At 40.4% G+C, this 24,371-nt stretch overlaps 1 protein-coding gene across 1 annotated transcript; it reads right to left on the bottom strand.

The window, feature by feature from the left end:
- Window positions 1-18,425: 18,425 nt before the first annotated feature.
- LOC127103451 (uncharacterized) lies at window positions 18,426-20,069 on the bottom strand. The gene has a single exon (XM_051040709.1). It carries the CDS (start codon window positions 20,067-20,069, stop codon window positions 18,426-18,428), a length of 1,644 nt encoding a protein of 547 aa, XP_050896666.1.
- Between the last annotated feature and the right edge of the window lie 4,302 nt (window positions 20,070-24,371).

The following is a 24,371-nucleotide window of genomic DNA, read 5'->3' as shown; positions in this document are numbered from 1 at the left end:
TTGCTTTTCATATGTTCACTAACCAGAAGTACAAAAATATTGTCATCTAACCTTGTTGCTTGCATATGAAGCTGACCAGGTCAAAACAGTCAAATCAGGCCTTGAGCAATAGGTGGTGGCCATTCTTGAAGAATGTGGGCACCATGACCATTCATAAAGAGTTCATATAACTTGTGATATCATTTGGAATCAAGATCTCATGTGAAAGAGGCTTGGAATTCATCAGAACTTGGCCCAGTCAACCAAAAGTCAACAAAAGTCAACTGTGGTCAACTGTGCATTTAATCAGGAATTGGAGGGTGTGAGATAGTTAGAAAGACCTCATTCATGTCCATATAGGCCTCATTTGGCATTTCACAGACCAAGGTTGAAGGAATTGAAGTCAGACAGAAAGTTTCCCAAAATGGCAAGTGGACCTGTAATTTCAGCTGCCCAAAATGGAAAGTTTTTCCCCTCAAGATAACTTCATGATACAAGCTTCAAATGAAATTTTGTCCAACATGAAAGTTGAAGATCTTGTTCTCACAATTCCAAAAAGTCCAAGAACTCAAAAATCCCATGTGTGGTTTGCAAGATATAGCTCAGTGAATTTCAAAAAAGACCCGTAATCAGGAGGCCATAACTTCCACATGGATTGTCCAAATTGCAAGTTCTTTATATGCACAAACTCCATTTAATGTGTACTTTCATGGTGCATAATTGGATTTCTTTGAAAATGCTCCATGCAAAAGGCCATTTTTAAAGTGAAACAATTAAAAGTGAGGGGCAAAATGGTCCAAAATGAAAAATATGAGGAATTTGGAAATGAGACCAATTCTATCAGCTTCCAAATGGTATTTGCAACTTGTTCAAAGTGAAAAACTCCTGCTGTAAAGCTTCCAATCATTCAAGGGCATAAGAGCCAAAATGCATGATAAGCTTAGTTTTGGCTAATCCCATTTTTTGCTTAATTGTGATTAAAAATGGATTAGGAACTTGGTATATATGCTTAATCCCTAACAGAAATTGGAGGCTAATCACAACTTGCATCTAACAGAAAATCAAAAGCAAAAAAAAACTCTCACATTCTCTCATTTCTCTCAAATTTTCACAACTCTTCTAGCTCATTTTTCATCAAGATCCTATGAACCTTTGTGCAATTTTTCTGTAGATTCACAATTTGCAGGTAATATCAAGTTTCTGTTGAGCAAGATTGAGGCGAAATTGAAACCAATTCGCAACTGTTGCACGGTGGCATTTCCATGGCAGTCAACGGATCTTCTTGATTCGAGCGTGCTGGAGCTTAAGACTCATCACCATTCGCCTGCTGAAGCAATTTCCTTCATCTGTTTCGCCATTGGAGCTCTGAAATTCGCCGATTCCGCACTGCACTTCAAGAAAGGTCGGATTTCAAACTTCGCGATTGCCTCGATTGTGTTAGGGATTGTGTAGTGCATTCATTGTAGGTTATGTATCAATTTGTGGATTGTATTTTCATTGAGAATTGATTGCGTAATTCGCGATTTAAGTTTCGTCGCCATAACCTAGTTCGTTCGATTCGCTTTATGATTGAATTTCTGGACAAAATCATTTGCGTATTCACGATCCTGAGCTAAAGCCGGTTCGATCGGTATATCGCTCAAGTATTTTCGTTAAGTTTGGATCACAACCTAATTCTGGGTTCAAGAAGTTGAAGAACAACGATGAATGTTCAAGAACTTCAAAGTTTTCTGGAATTTCTGCTCGCTAGATCCACTTCCGAGCGCTTGCCATTTTGGATCTGTGTTTTTGCTTGCCAGAACCAATCGCTGCGCGCCACGTCAATTATTTACACGGTGCCGTTTTGGCCTCAGACCACGTTATTACAATATTGCCATTTCCATCCAAAATTAATTAATCGATCCATATTAAATCTCGAATAATTATGAAATAAATATTTAACATCTTCAAAAAATCATAAAATGACCAATAATCATCCAAATAATCTGAGACTTTTTTTGTCGGACTCCATTTTTTATCTATTGTTTTTTAGGCATGAAAATCAAAATTGTGCTTGGTAGAAAAATTAATTGGTATAGAGATGTTCTCAATGTATACAAATTTCACATGCTTTGCCATTTTAATTATGAAATCACCATACATAATCCAAATTAAATGAAATTTTAGGTGTAGAATCTTGACTCATTTCTGGAATTTTTGGCATAGGTTTTGTAATTTTTGGCCTTCTGGTCTTTGATATATGAATTATTGAACTTGAGTGTGGAAATATGTGACACCATATGATATGCTGAGTTCCCTGATTTTTTTGCCATGCTTCCCTTTGGCCTATGGCCTTAATTTTTTGCATGTAGCACCATTAACATGTTAACATTCAATATGATTTTTCGTGGATTTTTATAATCCATTTCTTAATTGATTAGGATTTTTGAGTGCTGCCTAGCATTTTAGGGCTTTACTTGTGTAACCTTTTGTGTATATGTTGCCAAATCTTCATACCTTATCCAATGACCATGAAAATTGATAGAATAGTTCTTAACACACTAAGCTTGCATTTAGCTTTGGTCCTACTAATTTCCCATTCACCATTACTGTTTACCATTTAATTGAAGTTGGTACATATTTTTGGACCTCATTTGATTGTGTTTTTGCATGCCTTGTCATGTTGAATTAATTCCCATAGTTCTACTAGTCCAAATTGTATGAAAATTGACATGTAGCTTGTTGAATGTCCTCTGTTTAGGATATAATTTTTGTGGAATTTTCCATGCTGTTTTGATATTTTTTTGGATGTGATCTTGCTGGTTGCTCATATGTGGTTTATGTTTGCTTCCTTTGCCTTACATGTTGCATAAAATGAAATAGGGGCATAGTTTGGACATGGGACCAATTGGGATCCCTTTGTTATTGAAATAGTTTGACTTTGATCATGAATTGGTTGCTGTTTTAGGATTTTTCCTTCTTTTGGACCCTAGGCTAGCCCTAGTGGTCTTGTCACTTACATTTGAACTTGTCTTTGGCTTTTCAGGTTAAGAAGTTAAGGCTTAAGGATATTGTTTCACATTTGGGATGTTTTGCTTGATAATTGTAAACTAATGTGGCTGTTTTGTAGGATGTTGGTTCACATTGAGCTTTGTGCTATGCACATTATTGTTTGATTATGATTGTACATTGTTGATTTTTGTATTGTTGTTTGATTATGAATGGGATGCTGATTATGTTGGATTGATTTCAGGTACCCTTTAGTTGCTCAGTTCTCTTAAGAACTTGCATTGCTTTGCTTATAAGCAATTAGCATTGAGGTATTGCACCTTCTTCTTCATGTAGTCTGGAGACCCGGCCTGTTATTTGGCCGGGCAAACTGTCTGAAGTCCTCCTTAAGAGGCATTGTTTGTGTTTGTTTATGTTTGTCCCAAGCAGGAAAAGTCCTCATTTGAGGCAATGGGTGGATCAAAGAGATAAGTAGCCTATCTCCCACTATTCTGTGAGTCTTCTCCTTGCTCCCATTACATGGTTGTAGCATTGAGATCCCAACCCAAGATCTATCGAGTCTAATTGGGGAAAGAGTTCCATCTTTCTGAACTCCCCCACATTCTTATATTTACATGCTCTCTCGGACTTGAGATAGAAGCAATGAGGCACACCCCTCATATCCTCTCATCTGCTTCACCTTAGCCCCTCAATGGCAAGGTTAAGAGCGACACTTACCTATTACAGTGGACTTTCATAGTCAAACCCTTTGATTGAGCCTCCTTGTTTGGTTATAGAGTGTGCTATCTGATTATTTGTGATTTATTACTCATTTGTACACGATTGCTTGCATGCCTTAGTGCATTTACTATCATCCATTGCTCCTTGTAGCATGTCCATTATTTCATACCTATGTGATTTGTTTGCTTACCCATTGAGGAACCAGTTATAAGTCCCTGTAAGTTGGCATCTGTTCCCATGACATGGAAGGGGTAGAGTGTAAGACCTCATTGGTCACTCATACCCATTGCCTAGCGCATTTATTTGTTGTATGTGAGGATTCATTGTAAGTCCCTGTGAGGTGGCATTTGTATTCCTAGGATCATACTGTGGAGGTTAACATAAGTCCAGATGGATTGGCAGTTGACTTCCCTGTTCCCTGTTTTGTTTTTTTGTCTTATCCTGATGGAGATTAGTGTAAGTCCATAGAGTGGCTTCTGATATCCTTACTTGTTTTAGGAGACAGGTATAAGACCATTGAGTGGCGTCCAGTATCCGCTTTTATTTACTTTCATCTGTTACCATGTTCATATTATTGCTCATTTGTAGCCTATTCCTAAGGACCCACTTGAATCATCTTCTATATGATTTCAAGAGGTGGACCCTCCTAAGAAGTTTTACATTCCACCATTCCATTCATCCCATTGTGTCCTACCCTTTCACACATGTTTAAAACTTGAAATAAGTGTTGTGCAAACATTCTCACCTTTTTCCAAATTAGAAACTTGGACCTTAAGTCCATGATTTTTCCAAACTTCATTTTTGTAAATACTTCATTTTGAATTGACTTTAATCATACTTTGACTTTTTGTAAATAATCCAAATAACTTCACCCATTCAAATGATTTTGTGGCTTTGTCCATGTTTGTTAAGTTTTCATACATTAGCTATAGGTTTGATTTACCCTAGTTGGTTGATATTAATCTCACCTATTTGTCCTTAGTTGATTGAATTGTAAGTCTGCCTTGCTTATTATAGGGTTAACCCCTCTCTAGCAAGTTGAAGCTTTTCTCACATGGTGGACTTGTTGTTTCTTAAGGTTGAGTTTTCTCCCGTGGGTAACGTAAGACCTTTGAGCTTGTGTTTTAAAATTGAATCCACTAACTTTTGGAAGTTTTTTAGCCGAACTACGGCGTTTTGATCCTTGCCTTTGATGGAAGGTACGTAGGCAACGGGTTCATCCGTTCGAACACAAAATAATTAACATGTACATTCCTTTCTCATCATTCCACTCGTGTTTGCACAATATGTCAAAAACAAATAAATATTTTCCTTATACAACAAGTGTGAAAAAGGTTCCCTAGGAGTACCTAGGACGTGATGGGTGCCTAACACCTTCCCATTGCGTAATTTACCCCTTACCCTGATCTCTGATCTTTTCATTGGTTTTCTACGTGTAAAACTTCTTAGGCTTTTGTTCGCTTTTTAGCCAGTCCTTTGGATAAATAAAAGTGCGGTGGCGACTCGATTCATTGTATGCTTTGCTTATGATTTAACCAATAGATCATATAGCGACGAATACACCGCTACAACTAGGTATGCAAAGATGACCAATCAAAAGAGGATAAAGTTGCTTACTCGGAGCAAGTATCCAAAAAGAAGGGGAAGACCCAATGGTGACAATACTGCTTGATCAAGACAAGTATCCAGAGGGGAAAAGAATATCAACACCGCAAACCGGATACTGATAACTGCAAGGAGGGGATTACATCTACCGGTTTGTAGGCAGAAAACCACGGAAAAGTAGCCAGTCATCGATAGGATGAGCACAAAGGGTTAACTCCAACAAGGGGATGAAAGTGGGATTTTACAACTACCAACTAGTAGGTAGAAAACCACAAAGATAGGACTTACAACTACCAGTTCGTAGGTAGAGGCCATCAACCGATCTACCGAGAGACAGAGTGAGAAAAAGGATTTACAACTACCGGGTAGTGGGTAGAAGACCATAAAGAAAGGACTTACAGCTACCGGTTCGTAGGTAGAGGCCAACAAACTCCGCTGAGGATAAGATGAATGAGTGCCGGTTAGTGAGCGACTATTCATTTATGCCCCAGGGAAGCACGAGAGACAGCCAACAGGAAGCCAATTTAGGATCGATCCAAAATGGCAGACTGAAACAAGACTCATCCTAATGAGGAAAGAAACTCAATAGGGAAAACCCATCCCGTGTGTTGGAAGGGAACGGAAACAACCGTCATCCACGAGGATGTATCTCAGTGGGGAAATGGCAGGAAAGGATAGACACTTTCTGCTTAAGGGGTTGGCTCTACATGGAGAGATCAGACACACCCGACTCTGCTAGGAAAATCTACTGGGGAGATTTGTATTACCAAATAGCAGGAGGCAATCATCAACAGATACACGGCAACAGCTGCAACATGAGTACCTGAATGCTATGATTATGCATGTATGCTTTATACCTAAAATGCATGATGAATGTTGACAAACAGACATGCTTAACACGCAGGTCCGGGAATCAACCATCCGGAGAGAAAACCAAAGTCACCAGAGAGCCAAGAAAATCCATTGGAGGCTGGGACAATAGGAAACAATCAACATCCTGCAGGGGAGAAAGGCCACCCGAGGCTTCCGGAGGGATCGTCGGTCACAACCGGAGAGAAGAGTTCAACATACAAGCGGATGCGCCACAACAACTTGTGCTAGAGATACCAAGAAGCAATCAGATCTCTGATGAAGATAGATAGGCATTGAGAAAGCTTTTCATGCCAATAACTCCGTTGGGGAATCTATCTGAGGGACATGATGGAGTACTGGGATGTCAATTTGCAAAATACTGAATCTTCCAAGAAAAGCACCCATGCTGGGGAGAGATGAAGACTGCTCTGCTGGAGAGGCGAAAGTTGAAGTCTTCGGTAAACACTCTGCTAGGGGAGCTGCCCCACAATAATGTCCGAAACAGCAAACTTGCTGGGGATGCCCCACGATAGGGCTCAAACAGCACTCTACTGGGGATGCCCCACAATAGAGCTAACAGGGATTTGGAGGAAGAATCTGTACTGCCGGGAACATGAAGATGAACAACTTCAAACAACACTGCATCGGGCAACTTCACTGAGGAGAGACCATACGAGGTTCTGCAGGACAAAGATACAGTCATGCTCGAGATACGAACAATTGTCTTACCTGTTGGTAATCATACCACCCCCGGGAGAGCACCGTGGGTCTCCTAAGTATTCTTCCATCTTTGTGAATGTTCACTTTGTTTAAGAAAAAAAAATTTTTTTGAAAAATTTGTTTATTTTGAAAAACAATGATACTTTATCAATTAAAACATGCAAAATGTTTGTTGAGTTGAAACAAATAAGAGTGCAAATAATTGGATAAAAGCTCAAATTGATGTGATGGAATGGTAGTCTGCAAAGGGCGAGACTCCATAGATCTGTGCAAGTTTGAAATCGGTGATGTATATTGGAGAGGGATACATTGAACATAATGACCTTTCCTCTACCATTCTGAATTTTCGATGTATTCAAAGCTTCAGTCGACGACAAATCGAGAATTCCTGACGGATGACAGATATAGAGCACAGTCTTGTCAAGATGCAGTTACTTGCCAAATCCCTAATTTTTGCCTAGATTGCCCTAGTGTGAGGTGCTCAATCTAGCGGGATGCAAATTCTTTTTTCAATGTCTCTAACTTTTGCCTGGATCGCCCTTTCGGGTTTTCAATCCACCGAGACGCTCCTTTTTGCCTAAGTCGCCTTTTGGGGTGTTCGACTTAGCGAGTTTTTGCTTTTTTGTCTTAGGCGAAGTATTTCTTGACTGCATCGGGATTCACAGGACGAGTGAACTTCTCCATCCATTGTTGTAAGTGTCAAAACATTGCCTGAAAAGGCTCTCTTGACAACATATGGACATTCATAGCTTGGGGGTTCACTTGCCCCTGGAATCGGGCGCGAAAGACAAGACCTTCTTGAACACAAGGTCACCTTCTCGGAACACACGAGGCTTAACCTTCTTGTTGAATGCTTTTTTACTCTCTGCTGATATGACTGTCCATGACACATGGCAGTTGATCTCTTCCTTTCGATCGAATTCAGCATCAGCCAACTTGGGACTTTGAGGGTGCTATTTTTTTTGTTTCTTTCTTTCTTTTTCTTTCTTTTGATCTGGATTTCTTTTGATTTTTTTTTTTTGATTTTGCACCCTCCTCTTTCTTTTTCTTTTTTCTTTTTCTCTCTTTTTTTTCGATGCCCCAGTTGGCTGTTCTGCTGATTCTCGAGATGCAGCTGAGTGATCTTCTTTTCTTGCTCAAGAAGTCGGGAAATACCGTCAGGAACCCCTTCAACATCATCTTCTTCCGCTTCGAATACAGGGAATTCAAAATTGGGAGATGACGTCTGATCACTATGTTCAATGGGTCTAAGAAACAACCTGCATAAAGATTTTGAGTATAAAAGCTTTTTGAAATCAAACAAGACAATCGTTATGCAGATGAAAGATTGCTTTTATTCTTGTTTTTTAGGGTTTTTTGTGATCACCAATTTCATGCAAAAAGCGAAAAGGGAAAACAATTGGAAAACAAATGTTTTAACATGAATTATTTGAATGAAAATATCATTGCACAAAACGTTGCCAACAATGTCATCACATCTCCTCATGGGAGAAGGGTTTCTAAACAAAGTGATTATTACTCCGACTTATGAACAACTGTAGGAACGCCCACTGTGACCCAATTGTGATAGATCCCACCGGGGATGACAACTGTCAGTATCTCTTGCATCAGCAACTTCTGCTTTCTGAACAACCCTTCTGAAGAAAAAGTCGGCGCCAGCCCAGGACTTGTTATCTTCAGGCTCGATTAACACGGGGACCCAAGTCTTCAAAGTTCAAAATACCTGACCTTACGAGGTCTTGAACCTTCATCTTCAACTGAAAGCAACTATCCACATCATGACCAGGAGCACCCGAATGATACACACAATGCTGATCGGGCCTATACCACCACCGAGGGTTGTCGGGTTTAGCCGGCGGGTCTCTGGGAGTAATCAAGTTCCGCTCTAACAGAGAGGGATACAATTCGGCGTAGGACATGGGGATTGGATCAAAAATGATCTTCTTCCTCTCATTACTCGTACTGGCTTGTTGGGAAGCCTGCTGCTGAGGACGACGTTGTTGATGCTGATATTGCTGAGTTGGTCTTCCCTGCTGTTGTTGAATTGCTGGAATAGTCACAGCAGCAGCCTGACGATACTGTCCTCTGTTCACACTCCTCCTACGGTGCACGACATTTGTCTCACCCTCTCCCCTTCTGGGTGCCCCAGAGGATGGCTTCTTAGTACTCGAGGAACTTGAAGAGCCAGGATGGCGAACCGGAGCGCGGGTTGCTCTGACATTAATAGTCTCTGCGGCAAGAGGCCGTTCACTGATTCTGATCCCCCTCAATTCATCACCCACGGCATAATCATTGACGAGAATAGTGACAGCAGCATTCTCATGAACGGGTACACTCACTGGTGAAGCACGGTGGACTGGTGGAATCACGGCTTCCAGTCTCTGGGCTAAGGCACGCAGCTCCTCTTGCCCCTGAACAACTCCTTGCATCATCATCATGAACCGGGCCATGTTTGCCCTCATCTCGGCCAATTCTGCCTGAACTTGATCCATACTCCTCTGTTGATTTAATCTAGTTGAGTAGCGGTGCGGACGTTGACCAGCTATCCTGCCTTAAACAGGAACCAGAGTGAGAAGTCACGACCAAGAACACCTGTTATGCAAAATGATATGAGTATGGTGCTAATGATGCGTATGATGCACATGATATGTTCATTCCTCAGGCATTCAAAGAGCCTGAGTCATCCTCAAAAGATGGCAACCTGCAGCAAGAACAACACAGAAGCACAAAAACAACATACATAAGAGTAATGAGTACAAGGTGAAACCAACAACCTCATCTATATGAGTGACAGGATCATACAACAAAGTCGACAAAGAAAATCCAAACAATCAGAGTACAACAATGAATCCCATCCAACAAGCCTGGAGGTGATTTTCAACATACATATCAAAGATACAAGCTAAGACAAACGGCCTCCCGGAATGAGAGTCTTCAAGTACTGACACTGGTCTATCAACAGGTCACATTCTGAACATTCTGGCAAAACAGTGATCTTCTCCTTCAGTTGTCGTCTAAGCTCTACCACTTCTCCTCCAAGGTGGTTCTCTGATGCCTGTCTCAAGTCTACTTCCTTCTTCAACTGGATGTCTTTATCTCTGAGTTGCTTCTCCAAGTCTCTGATCTTCTTCTGATAGCTGGCCTCGGCTCTCTGCAGCCTCAAGCACTCCCGGTGTTCTGCATCTAACATGCTCTCCATCTCCTCGTAGGATCTCTTCTTGCTTCTCAGTCTGCTAGCATCTTCTTCTCGCACTCCTCTGAGTTGATGAGCCAAATTCAACCTATCAGCTTTGGCTTTGTACAACTCCATCTGGGTATCTTGCTCCTTCTCTCTCAAACGGCGATTCTCCATCAGGGCTTGCTTGTAGTGCTCTGCAGGCACACTCTCAGCAAGGATCAAAGGTGGTTGCTCGTGCAACGGCTCCATCCTATCGTAGGGTAACAACAAAGTTTCTACTCTCTCCTTGACCCAATCAGTGTAATCAGGCATAGCAACGACAAACTTCTTCCCTAAGACAGATCCATCCTTCACACCAATAGACTTCCAAGCTCTCCCTATCTGCTCCAATCTATCCGGGTCACTCTGCTTCTCAAAAAACACACTTTCAACTACCTCAGCCTCAAATGGTCTTCCCTTCATCACAAACCCCAACTGGCGAAGAGAAAGAACCGGGTTGTAATTGATGCAACCCCTAGTCCCTACGAGTGGCACATTACGGAATCCTCCACAGCCCATAATGACGTTACGCACATCCATCCGGTAAGATTGCCACCTGATATCATAGGAGGTAAGAGACATAACCCTCTGAGTCCACTTATGCGTGCTCTGAGCATCCACAAAAGGTCCACTGACTGGCAGGAGAGACAAGAACCATCTGAGCAAAAGCGGGAGACAACACTTGATAGCCCCACCCTTACCATGCCTACTGTGAATAGCATAGTAAGTGTCAGCTAACAGAGTAGGAACTGGATTTCCTTCAACGAAAATACTGACTGCAGCATAGTCAACAAAATTGGGCATACTCGGAAACAGGACGATCCCATAGATCATGACGGCCAACTGAGCATGAAAGGCTTCCCAACTTCCCTTCTCTGCTTCTTCTCTAGCTACCCTCAACAGAAACTTCAAAGGCAATCCTACAACATCCCCACTGGACTTCCAATTATCACTGACTTCCTTGATACCCAAATGGAGAGCTCTGGCAACAACTCTGAAATCAACCTCCTTGGGCACATCCAAGAAAGGAACCTGATACCGGACCGGGACACTCAGCAGAATGGAGTACTCCTCAAGAGTAGGCGCCAACTGATAATCTTGAAAGGTGAAACAATGAAGCTCTGGGTCGTAGAACTGTAGAAGAGTCTGCAGCGGCACTGGATCGACTACTATCTTCAACAGTGTCAGAATATCTCCATACTGGTCAACAAACCCCTTCTGGTTACCACTGGTCATAAGGTTGCTCAACTCAATCAGAGACGTCAAAGGTTCACGGTGAAAGCTGTAGGAACAAGTCTTCCGCTTCAACTCTGGGACTGTTGCCATCTCTATCAGTGAACAAGCTCTGGAATGTACCTGAGAAATGATATGCATGCAGGGATTAGTTTTTTTTCTTTTTTCTTTTTCTTTTTCCCCCTTTTTTTTTGTATCTTTTTTTATTGCGTTTCTTTTGAAAAATAAATATGCTATGATGCAAATGATGCAGACACGACTGGTTGGCTGTGTCTCTCAGAACACAGGATCAAAGCTTCGGCTTGAACTCGGAACCACAAATTCATCTGAAACCCAAAGTCATCTGAGACCCCAAACTTCTGAACCAATAGTCACCAACAGGATCACAGGTCACCAACAATTCACCAACAAGTCACCAACTGTACCTGTAATAATGATCATTCCCTCCCCACTCACGGGTGTCATCTAGGCCAGGGTAAGGTCGAGAGAGACGCAGCATAAATAACCTTTCGCAGAATATCATCATATACATACCCGAAGTATGTAACGATAATGTCCCACCAGGGTCTGAACTGCTCGTGATATCAATGTTCCGCTAAGTGGCGCAATACCACCCGCTTCCCATGAATCACTCTATTCCTAAGTATCCTAGATTTCACTCATGGCCTGGGTATTGGGCCTTTTACCTCATGTAACTCCCACCCCAACAGAGAGAAACAGACAACCAGCCAGATGAATAATGAATGTGAATGAATGCAAACATAAGTGCAAACATGAATGCAAACAATAAATAAATGAATGCAATAAATAACAGCAAAAGCAACCAAACCCTATCCTAGAGAGCGCTAGGAGAGACTCGCTTAGGGAAGATGGACCAGCATAGGTCAACTTCTCTTATAGTCCCCAGTGGAGTCGCCAACTGTCGCATCACGCGAAAAACCGGCGGGAAAACAAGAACAACAGAGCCGCCACCGTGCGTTATTTATCCCAAAAGAGGGAAAGGAAACGCTCAGAGTAAACCTGGAAAGAACATGGTCTCGCGACCAAAGAGAATGGGTTCGGGAGTCGGTTATGCGAAGGGAAGGTATTAGCACCCCTACGCATCCGTAGTACTCTACGGGATCCACGCACACTAGAAAGGAAAATGGTTGCTAAACACTGCTCAAACTCACACACACTGGCTGAAAGAGACACAAGAAAACAAAAGAGACTGACTCGGCAGGATATCGTATCCTGGGTGTCGCATCACGCGAAAAACCGGCGGGAAAACAAGACACAACAGAGCCGCCACCATGCGTTATTTATCCCAAAAGAGGGAAAGGAAACGCTCGAAGTAAACCTAGGAAAAGACATGGTCTCGCGACCAAAGAGAATGGGTTCGGGAGTCGGTTATGCGAAGGGAAGGTATTAGCACCCCTACGCATCCGTCGTACTCGACGGGATCCACGCACAATAGAAAGGAAAATGGTTGCTAAAACACTGCTCAAACTCACACACACTGGCTGAAAGAGACACAAGAAAACAAAAGAGACTGAAACTGACTCGGCAGGATATCGCATCCCGGGCCTACTTAGTCTATCAAGCATAGACATCAGAGTCGAAGTAGTTCGGACTGGGGAAACAACACATGCTCGCTAGGATATCGCATCCTATGCATACGTATCTCCTTGGACGAAGGAGAATCAGAGCATTCGTAGCTCGGCTGACACGCACACAAACAAACACAGGCAAAGGCAAACATGGAGCCTGAATGCCAATCACTGGACTTACATCAGCATCCGAACCAAAACACACGCACACTGGAACCCAAATTCCACTCGATGGACTTACATCAGCTTCCAAGCACACAACAAGACAAAACAAAGACACAGGCGCCCGGAGAGATCTGCTCATCTCCTGCCTACGTACCTCATCTGGTATGAGGATCAGGGCGACGTAGTTCCCCTACGCAGGGATAAAGGACTAGCCTAACCAGATAACAGAGGGAGACACAACTAGGGAGACTACGACTCGAGCCTAGATGTTATCATGCAAAATCAACCCTAAGTTAAGGTTTCTAGCTAACTGGCACAGGGAGCCAGCCTATCCTAGTCATGACTTGCACAGGAAGCAAGCCACACACACACTTAACTTGCACAGGAAGCAAGCCAAGCACAACCTATCTTGCACAGGAAGCAAGTCTAAACTAACCCTAACTTGCATAGGAAGCAAGTCAAACAAACATACCAGCACAAGTAGCACACACTATATGCACACAAGAGGCTCAAACAAGGGTTAGGTTTTAGTCGAGGGGTCATATCAACCTCAACAAACAAACCTCTGGAACTGGGTGAATGTGCTCTTAACCTTGCCATTGAGGGGCTAAGGTGAAGCAGATGAAAGGTGAGTGAAGATAAGACTTCACAGCTCTTATCCCTGGCCTGGGAGAGCTTTAAGACAAGAATGTGTGGGTTCAGAAAGTGGGAACCCTTCTACACATTTAAAACTGGCTCAACTGTACAATTGTACAAGATCTTGGGTTTGCATCTGCAATGCATCAACACAGTGGTGTGAGCAAAGCAGATGACACACAGAATAGCAGGGGATAGATTGCATATCCCTTGGGTTCTGCCAATTGCCTCTTCACTTAGGAGGTCTTTGACTCTATGCAAGGACAAAGTAAACAATCACAAACATTGCCTCTTAAGGAGGACTTCAGACAGTTGCCTGGCCAAGTAACAGGCCAGGTCTTCCAGACTACATGAAGTTAGGAAGTTGTACCTCAATGCAAATTGCTTATATAAGCAAAGCAAAGCAAAAGTTCACAAGGAACTGAGCAACTAAAAGCCCCTGAAATGGTCAAGCAGATGTTAGTATGCACCTTCAAAACAAAGCAAAAAGAAACAGACATCAACAGTTAATTGGAGGCAAATGGATGTGCAAGGCATGAGGCTTAAGGCATGTGAGCCAAGCCACCTACAAAACAAACAAGTTAGACAATGATATTTAAGCAAGCTCAATCAAAAAGAGTTGGTCTCATTGGTCATTTGTTGATCAACCTGAAAACATGAACTCAAAGGTGAGTAACAGGACCACTAGGGCAAGCCTAGGGTCAAAAGAGAATGAAAAAGTCAAAACAACAAAGGGCAAGTATCCAAAATCATGCTCAAACAATCAAGAACCAAAACCAATTGGGTTCACATTCATATCAATCATCCTCATCATTTCATGAGCAAATTAGGTCAAGGTATAGCAAACAGAAGCTCATAGAAGTCAACAGCAAGACTTAACTCAAAAGCAATCTTAAACATTTCCAAAAATCACCAAATAAATCATGACCAATCACAACCCACAGAATGGTAAGCATGTCAAATTTCATCCCATTTGGACAAGTGGAAGGCAGTCAATGAAAATCAGAAAGGCAAAGCAATTTTGAACATGCTCAAAGAAGTCAACCAAACATGCATCAACTTAGAAAAATCATAAATCAGAAATGGTGTATGATAAATGAATGGGACTAAAACCATGGCAAAGATGAGGATGTCTAGTTATCTCATGTAAAATATCATGTCCATCTAATAAAGTATGAGAATTTCACAAATGAAATGGGAACATGTGTCACAAAAAGTCAACATATGACCAAGCAGGGGAGAAAATCTCAAACAATTAGGAAATGCCACAAATAATTCCAAGAAAATTCACATGTAAACTAGACATACAAGAGTAGGTTCATGCAAAAAATCAGATCAATTGGAGGTCAAGAAGCATGGTATCAAAAATCATGAAGTTGGACATCAAAGGTGTGACACAAATTGTCACACCCTACTTCAAGAAATCATAACTCACAAACCAGCAATGATAAATTCACAAACTCTACACCAAAATCACCATGAGTGTGTCTAGTTTAAGCACAAAAAATTTGGGAGCCATTGGATAAAGTATCACCATTTCACAAATGTTTTGGCAAAGTGTACAAAATTTGCATACATGAACAAAACCCTAATGCCATTTAAAATCTATCCATGCAAAAATCAGAAAAAATCATGATAAAAAACTAGGGATTATGATGATCATGATGCAAAAAATCCCATGAAATTTGGATTAAAATTGGATGAATTATGATTTTTCAAAGTTTGAGTAATTAAATGAAATAAATATTGAAATGAAAAATGAATTAATTTAGATTTTAAAGGACCGGATGGCAAAAGTGTAATATTTGACTTCATTAAACGGGACGACGTCGTTTAGGGCACGGGAATGAAATGTTCCTATTGGTTGTTGACGTTACCGGCCATGCACGCGTGAAACAAAACCAGAAAAATTTGGAAATAAATTAGGGTTTGGTTACAGCAACAGTACCTCCATCTCCTTCAAATCGTGTTCAACCATTTTTTTCCAGAAATCTCAATTGAGCACACATAAATGATCATCAAGGCATGGCAAACACGAATCCATCATCACTTTTCATTAAAACATCACACAACTCAAGAATCGAGCACAAACAAGTTTCATCACCAAACTTCAAACCAACACATCTTTCAGTAAACTTAATCATTTTCAAAACCAAAACCATCAATGAACTCAGCATCAAGAGACCTATCTAAAGCATGCATCTATTTCAAAAAACAAAGAGGTCGAAATTTTACCAAAGTTAATGGACAGTTGTGATTCTGATGTTGTTTGGTCTCCAATGGCTGAAACAGGTGAAGGTCCAAGCTCCAATAAGTGAATGGTGGAAGGTTTCAATCTCAAGGATGCTTGGTTTTGATTCACTCGAGTTCTGCCATGGAAGGGTGGCTGTTAATGCAGCTGTGGTTCCTTGGCCTACAGTCAAGAATAATGCTCCAAAACTGCTTCCTGAATGCTGATATATGATGATGCAAGGACCAGGGCTCGAATGCTTTTGGAGTTTTTTGGAGGAAAGCTCAACAGTTCAGAAAATGAGATTTTTTAGAGAGTGAGTTTTCTGTGTTGGTTTTCAGCTGCTAGGGGTTTTCACTTGACAGAAAATGATGTTTATCTCTGCTGTTTTTGAGTACAAATCCAAGTTCATGAAAATATGGGATAGAGTTGTTGAAAATTGTACTTTTGTCCAAGTTCCAAGCAACTAGGGAATGGCTACATGTACTGCACAAGAATGGGCTTCCAACAAGTTTTAATCAACATTTCAGAACATGTTTGGATGGTAGAAATGATTGGAAATGATTATTTTAAAACTTCACTTTTTTACCTTACTTAAAATTAATTCAAGTAGGTTCAAAAATGCCATTTTGATTGGTAAAGTTTTGGTGCATGAAAGTTACATTTTTGGAAAGAGGGGATCAAATGTGACTTGTAGGAAAAAACCCCACCCAAATTGGCCAAATGGTTTGAGCGATATGGCCTTTTGAAGTTCAAGATTTTCTGAAAACGATTCGATCATAACTTGCCAACCATACATGGGAATTGAGTGTTCTTGGACTTTTTGGAAATGGGAGAACAAGATCTTCAACTTTCATGTTGGGCAAAAATTCATTTGAAGCTTGTATCATGATGTAAGTTTGAGGATCAAGACTTTCCATTTTGGGCAGGTTTCAATTACAGGTCCAGTTTCCATTTTTGGAAATTTCTGATCTGGCTTCAAATTCTTCCATGATGGTGTTTGACATGATATATGAGGCCTATATGGACATGAATGAGACCTCTCAAACCAATTTCCATCATCAAATCACTGATTAAATGGACAGTTGACCCACAGTTGACTTTTAGGGTTTCTGGTTGACTGTGCACTGACTGATGACTTCCGAACATCCAATCCTTGACCACAACACTTCAAATGGATCCCCAAGTCATGTGAACATGTTGGACCAACCCTAGGGCCTTGGCTTCTTGAGAAATGCACTTGCTTGCTCGACTGACTGATCTCCTGACCAGTTTGACCTAATTCTCTTGATTGGCTTGCACTTGAGGCAAATGGGACAATGCAATGCTATGCAGTGGACCATGTTATGCTATGACTTAATATGAGAATGTATGTACAATGATGGGTGCAAATTTGAGGTGCTACACTCCCAAGTACCGTTTTTCTCAATAGATTCCAGCTCCGCTTTCATTGCACATATCCACTTAGTTACCGGTTCGGATTCGGCCATAAGCGCGAAATGAACAAAATCACCATCGTTATTCACTTCGTTATCTTAGAATCTTTCGTAATCTCAGAGTCTATAAGGTAAGGCTCTTTGCCTCATTGGTCTACCATTATTAACAACATCATTTTGCGCTACTGTAGGTGCTGGTACAACGGTGTCGGAAGCCTCCGGATCAGTGATTTCAAAAAACTGCTGCTGCTGTTTTTCTGTGAGTAATCGATTACTGCTATTAGGGTAATCGGTTACTGCTGCATTTTCTGCACTTTTGACTTCATCAAAAGTCACATCCCGGGTTATGACGATCTTCCGATTTTTTCCATCGAACAACTTGTATCCTCCAGTAGAGTGATATTCTACAAATATCATCTTCTCACCCTTATCATCCAATTTCTTCCGAATTTGGTCTGGTACATGACGATATGCAATCGATCCAAAAACGCGCAAATGATTCAAATTCGGTTTGAAGCCACTCCAAGCCTCTTCCGGTGTGAGATTCTCCAGCTTCTTAGTGGGACACCTATTCAACAAGTAGGTGGCTGTAGACACGGCCTCACCCCACAATTCCTTAGGCAAATTTTTCCCACAAAGCATACTACGCACCATGTTCATTATTGTATGATTTTTCCTCTCGGCAGCCCCATTTTGTTGAGGCGTATACGGAGGCACCACCTCACGTACAATTCCCTCAAGATCACAAAACTTCCCAAACTCACTTGAGGTATACTCACCTCTACCATCCGTTTTGAGAATTTTGAGCTTCCGACCGCTTTGGCGCTCCACCATGGATTTGAAATTCTTGAAAACTCCAAATACCTCATCTTTTCTCTTGATAAGATATGTCCAAAGCTTCCTACTAAAATCGTCAATGAACGTAACAAAATATTGATTGCCACCATAAGTCTCTACTTGCATCGGTCCGCAAACGTCGGAACATACCACCTCAAGTAAGCCTTTGGTTCTTCGACCCGCATCTTTTCTAAACACATTCTTGTGTTGTTTAGCCTTCACACTTCCTCACACAATTCAGTTGGAATACTAATGTGTGGCAGCCCCGTTACCATTTCACTTTGTTGCAACTTTCTTAGATCCTTAAAATTAAGGTGACCAAGACGGTAATGCCATAACCATTCATCTATACTTGCCGCGGTAGCTAGACAACGATGCTCCATAACCTTTAACTCAACCTTAAAGGTTCTATTGGCATCCATCGGCGCTTTTAGAATCAACACACCATTTGAATCCAAAACGCGTAAAATCTTGTCCTCCAAACGAATTTTGTATCCTCTTTCAAGTAATTGGCCAATGCTTAAAAGATTACACTTAATTCCCAGTATATACAAGACATCTTTGATCCTTGAATGTCCACCATTCCTTTTTCCGATCAAAACATCTCCTATCCCTTCGGCGCTTAAAGTGGTGTCGTCGGTAAATTTGACTTTACTTTTTGCCGCTTGATTGATTTGCACAAACCAATCTTTTTGACCCGTCATATATGTTGAACAACCGCAATCCAAGTACCACTCATCTCTCCCTTGGACTCCATCATGAACGGTAACCAATGCGCTTCGATCCGAATGCGTTTTCTCGCTATTTTCCGGAACGGTACAATTGTTGTCCCGCAAACTGTCACTGCTGTAATTGCTGCACGGAACATCCGTAATGCCATAACTCTCCTCCGTGATCATTACTAGAAGTGTGTCATCATCATCCACCTCTTCCCTAGAAACATTGGCTTCACTATTGTGATTCTCATTCGATTTACCACGACACGAATTTGCAAAGTGTCCAAACATTTTGCACTTGTAGCATTGCACCTTACTCACATCACGCTTCTTAAAACCATTGCTATGACCACTATCCTTGGAGCTACTTTCACCTCTTTCACTCGTCGAATGCTTTGAATTTTGCGAATCGTTTGAACCAAAATTCTGAAAATTTGATTTACCTCTCGCTACAAATTTTCCTTTTGACCTCTTATTCTTTTCATTGAAACGTGCTTGCAAAGCAATCTCCGCTTTGGCTTTGTCGGCGCCTGTCTTAACCATCCTTTGTTCATGTGCCTCTAACGAACTTTGCAATTCATCCTTGCTCGAAGTTGTTAGATCCTTTGATTCTTCAATAGCCACAACTATGTTGTCGAAACGCGACGTTAACGAACGCAATACTTTCGATACAACATTCTGCTCAAGAATCGTTTCCCCACAAGATTTGATTTGATTAACTAACCGGGCAATGCGCGTAATGTAGTCGTTGATCGTTTCTTTGTCTTCCATTTGTGTTAACTCGAATTGTCTCTTGTAAGTTTGTAACCTTACAACCTTCGCTTTGACGGCACCGGCATATGCTTTCTCCAAGATTTCCCATGCTTGCTTCGCCGATTCACAATCGCCAACCTTCTCGAAATTGTCGTTATCAACACACGAATGAATCAAGAATAGGGCTTTGTAATTCTTCTTCTTCTCTTCTTTGTGTGTAGCTCTTTGAATGTCGGTAACCTCTGTCCCTAATTGTGTAACTCGATTGACGACAATCTCAAGCACCTCTTGATAACCAAACAAGACCTTCATTTGTTTCACCCATTTATCATAGTTCTTCGAATCAAGAATCGGGATATTGGTGGGAATTCGATTATTGGAAACGGTTGCCATTGTTGTAGCGGATTAGGATGAATAACCAGGCTCTGATACCAAATGTTAGAACATAAAACTCAAATTGAAGGTTTGACAATGATGGAAGATAGAAATTTGGGGAAGATGAAGTTGAGAGAGAATTAGAGAGAATAGAGTAATATTGGATGAATAGTAATTTTTGCATTAATTGGAATTGGGAATATTACAAAAGTATTTATACATTGAGAGAATAAAATGATACAACTCAAAAATACAACTAAAGTGACTCTACAAATAAATTATGTTAGTCTTGGAAAGGTAATGACAGAATTTAATTGCATTTAACAGAAAACGCCACCAGAATCATCATGCCGCAAATGAGGTACATCATTTTCTATATTTGTATCTGGGTTATGAGGTATTTTTCTTGTCATTGGAAGATTTGTGCATGTAAGTTAATTTTTAACATGTGATATCTTTTGTGTCATTGCATTTGAATAATCTTTAAACTACCTAGTGCTAGCTTGCATCCGATTCCAAGATTTTCAATTGTGTTGATCCATTGAAGTGCTTAAAATGTGTAGCTAAGCATTTTACATTCTGTATCGATATTAATGGATATTTCATTCAATGGATTCGTTTTACGTGTTTTTCACGCATTGATTACAGAGGCGAGCGGGAAGGTCACCTCGACACATGAATAGAACGTACACCATTTCTTCCACTTTGGCTCTATAAATTGTTTTGCCGCTTGTGGCATTGGAAGACAAATAAAATAGAAGTAATTTGAAATTTTTCTCAGTGATTGTACTCTTGTTACTTGAGCAATTATAATCAAGATAAAATGGATCTTGGGAAAAACCTGCATCTTGTTTTGAATCATTTGTTTCTGGAACAGTTACATTTGGTGATAGAGCATTAGTTGAGCTATAAAAAGGATATAGTTCGTACCTAATATTATAGCTAGGAAATAAAATTCTCCCTCCCTACTTTCCATCATAACACTACGGAAGAAGTTCAATAGCATCACTGAGACATGTTCTGCAATCATTGAGCGACAAGTCTGGCGTGCACTGAGCTAGACAGTAAAGTGTTTGAAAATTTGTAATTGGATTTTCACCAGTAAGTGGACGTGTTGCTTCATCTGCAGTTTGTGTCATGCTTAAAGCCAATAAAGGCATGAAGCTTGACGTGTTAGAGACGTTGGCAGTGTTCCACAAAAAGAGTCAGAGGGGTTTATAGAAGTGACTGTGTTATTGTAGAACTCGGTGGATTTTGATGACATAAAATAGAAGAGGTTCTTGAGATTGACTTAGAAGGTGCTATTGGTTGTGGTTGTGTTTTTGGAACAAACAATATAGAAGAAACTATGATTATCTTGTGGAATTGTAATTCCTTGTATCGAAATAGAGAGTGCTAATCAGAAACAAGAATGTTTCGAAACATATAGTGTGCGTCGTGTTGTATTAGATATCGTCGAAGCAGGTTGCTTGACACATGATTTCGACTTAGACCAAAATAGGTATTTTGGACCTTTGTAATTTTTGGGATTTAGCTTAGGGAGCAAGCCAGTTCAATTATAAATAGTGGGAGTAATCCCTATTTTCATAACAATCTTGTAATCATTTGCAGTTACAAAATTAACGAGATATTTGCACAGGCTGTGGGCAGAGAGCTCTGCATAAATCATCTTCTTCCCAATTTCCGTCAAACCCTAATCTTCTTTCTCATTCAATTTTCTTTTCTTGTTTTCAGCATCACTGTACAGCGATAAAATCTTGCAATCAAGGTTGGTTGATTCACCCGAGTGAAGAGTGAAGAACAAGTGGGAATTTGATCGGTTGATAGAATCTTGTTGATCAAGATTGACTCGGAATTACTCAAAGTTTTAGGTTTTATTCCAACATCTGGTATCTAGAGCACTGGATTGGAAGCATAACATAATGAATCATCCGAACGGGCATTTCCCATCGAGTCTCCTAATTCTGAAGAATCAGAATTATGATAATTGGTGCAAGCAGATAAAGGTTGTCTTTTGCTATTAAGATCTTTGGGATCTTGTGAAGGAGGGAGTCACACCGCTAGTAGAAAATGCGACGAATGAAGAAAAAGTTTCACACAAAGAATTGAAGAAGAAAGATTATAAAGCTCTCTTTATAATCCATCAATATGTTGATTCTGATAATTTTGAAAAGATTAGTGATGTTGAATCAAAGAATGAAGCATTGGAAATTCTAGAAAAATCATTTGGAGGTGGAGAAAAGGTGAAAGAGGTGAGGTTACATACTCACAAAAGAACATATGAATTGCTTTAGATGGAAGACAATGAAAGCATAACTAATTTTTTCACTAGGGTTACAAAACTGGTGAATCAAATCAAGGTATGTGGAGAAGTGTTGACATCAAAATCAGTTGTTTCAAAGATCTTGGGGTCATTGGCTCCAAAATTTGACCACATGGTAGTAGCCATAGAAGAGTCGAAAGATTTATCAACATTGACAAAGAAAGAGCTTTTAGGGATGCTTGAATCTCATGAACAAAGAATGACTGAAAGAGTTGCGGGAAAGTCGAAGAGTGATGTGACTTTGCAGGCGCAACCAGCAAGAGAAAATAAAGGCAAAGAGAAGTGGGTCGACAACAAAGGTAGAGGAGGCTACAACAATTCGACTAGTCAAAATCAACAAGAAGGAGGATGGTCGAATCAGAGAAAGCCATCATACCAAAGAAACAAAAGAGGTGATAATGTAGGTAGAGGAATAGATGGTGGTCGAAAACTTGACAAAAGTCGCATTCAGTGTTTCAATTGTCAGAAGTATGATCACTACTCAAGTGATTGTCCTGAAAAATAGAAGAAACAGAAAACTGATACAAAGTTTGCAAAGCATGAAGAAGAAGAGATGTTGTTGATGGTCACAACAACAAATGAAGAAAAAATCCAGGACCAATGGTACTTGGACTTAGGATGCTCATCACACATGACATGTAAGAAAGATTGGTTTGTCAACATGAAACCCTTAATGAAGAACATGGTAAAATTTGCAAATAACAATACTATAACAGTTAAAGGTATTTGTGATGTTTTGATTATGAGGAAATATGGCAAAATGTCAGTAATTTCCAATGTAATGTACATACCAAGCATGAAAAGAATTTGCTCAATATAGGGCAGTTGGTCGAAAAGAACTACAAAGTGTCGATCGAAGATAAGATGATGAGAGTTCTCGACTCGGGTGGAAGGTTAATCTTGAAGGCACTTATGTCTCAGAATAGAACCTTCATGATTGAACTTAATGTGATGGAGCCCAAGTTCCTTGCAACTGCAGATAGCAGGGATGAATGGATATGGCACTATAGACTTGGTCATCTCAATTTCAAAGACATCAGAGATTTGAAGAGAAGAAATATGGTTTAAGGGTTACTAGAAATCGACATTCCAAATAAAGTGTGTGAAGAATGTGTGCAAGCGAAGCAACATAAGAACAACTTTAACAAGGATGTAGGAAGCAAGTCGAAGGCAATTCTTGAAATCATATACTCTGATGTGTTTGGTCCTATCCAAGTGGATTTTATTGGAGGTAATAAATACTTTATCATATTCATCGATGATTTCAATCAAAAAATATGGACTTATCTGATCAAGAAGAAAAGTGAAGTGATCGAGGTATTTTCCAAGTTTAAATCTATGATCGAAAGGAAAAGTGGTCGAAAGCTCAAGATTATGAGGACTGATGGTGGTGGAGAGTATGTGTCGAAAGACTCCGACAAGCTATATGATAAAGAATGGATTATGCGTGAGGTGGTGTCACCATACACTCCACAGTAGAATGGAACAGAAAAAAGGAAGAATAGAACTATCATGAACGAGGTGAGAAGTATGTTGAAAGTCAAGCATCTATCCCAATAATTATGGGGAGAAGTTGTGTTAACCATAACATATATATTAAACAGATGTCCAACGAAGAAGCTAGAAGGAGTTACACTAGAAGAATGTTGGTCTGCTGTCAAGCCTAGCTTAACTCATCTTAAGGTATTTTGATCTATAACACATAGACATGTGCCAGATCAATTGAGAAGAAAACTTGATGACAAGTCGAGTCAGATGATCCTAATAGGATATCATTCGACTAGAGGTTACAAGTTGTTCGACCTAGTGAACAAGCAAGTAGTGATCAGTAGGGACATGGTCATAGATGATTTTAAGGAATGGGATTGGATTTAATATTTCAAGAAAGATTAAGTGAGAACCTTATGTGAAGATCTAGCAATTGAAGTCGAAAGATAAGTTCTACAAGAAGAAGTTAGAGGTCAAGCAAGCACAAGCAAACCTCAGAGAACAAGACA

The sequence above is a fragment of the Lathyrus oleraceus genome, chromosome 1 (assembly GCF_024323335.1).
Source record: "Lathyrus oleraceus cultivar Zhongwan6 chromosome 1, CAAS_Psat_ZW6_1.0, whole genome shotgun sequence".
Taxonomy (NCBI): domain Eukaryota; kingdom Viridiplantae; phylum Streptophyta; class Magnoliopsida; order Fabales; family Fabaceae; genus Lathyrus; species Lathyrus oleraceus.
The sequence above is the reverse complement of the archived record's forward strand: the minus strand, read 5'-3'. Positions and strand labels throughout refer to the sequence as shown.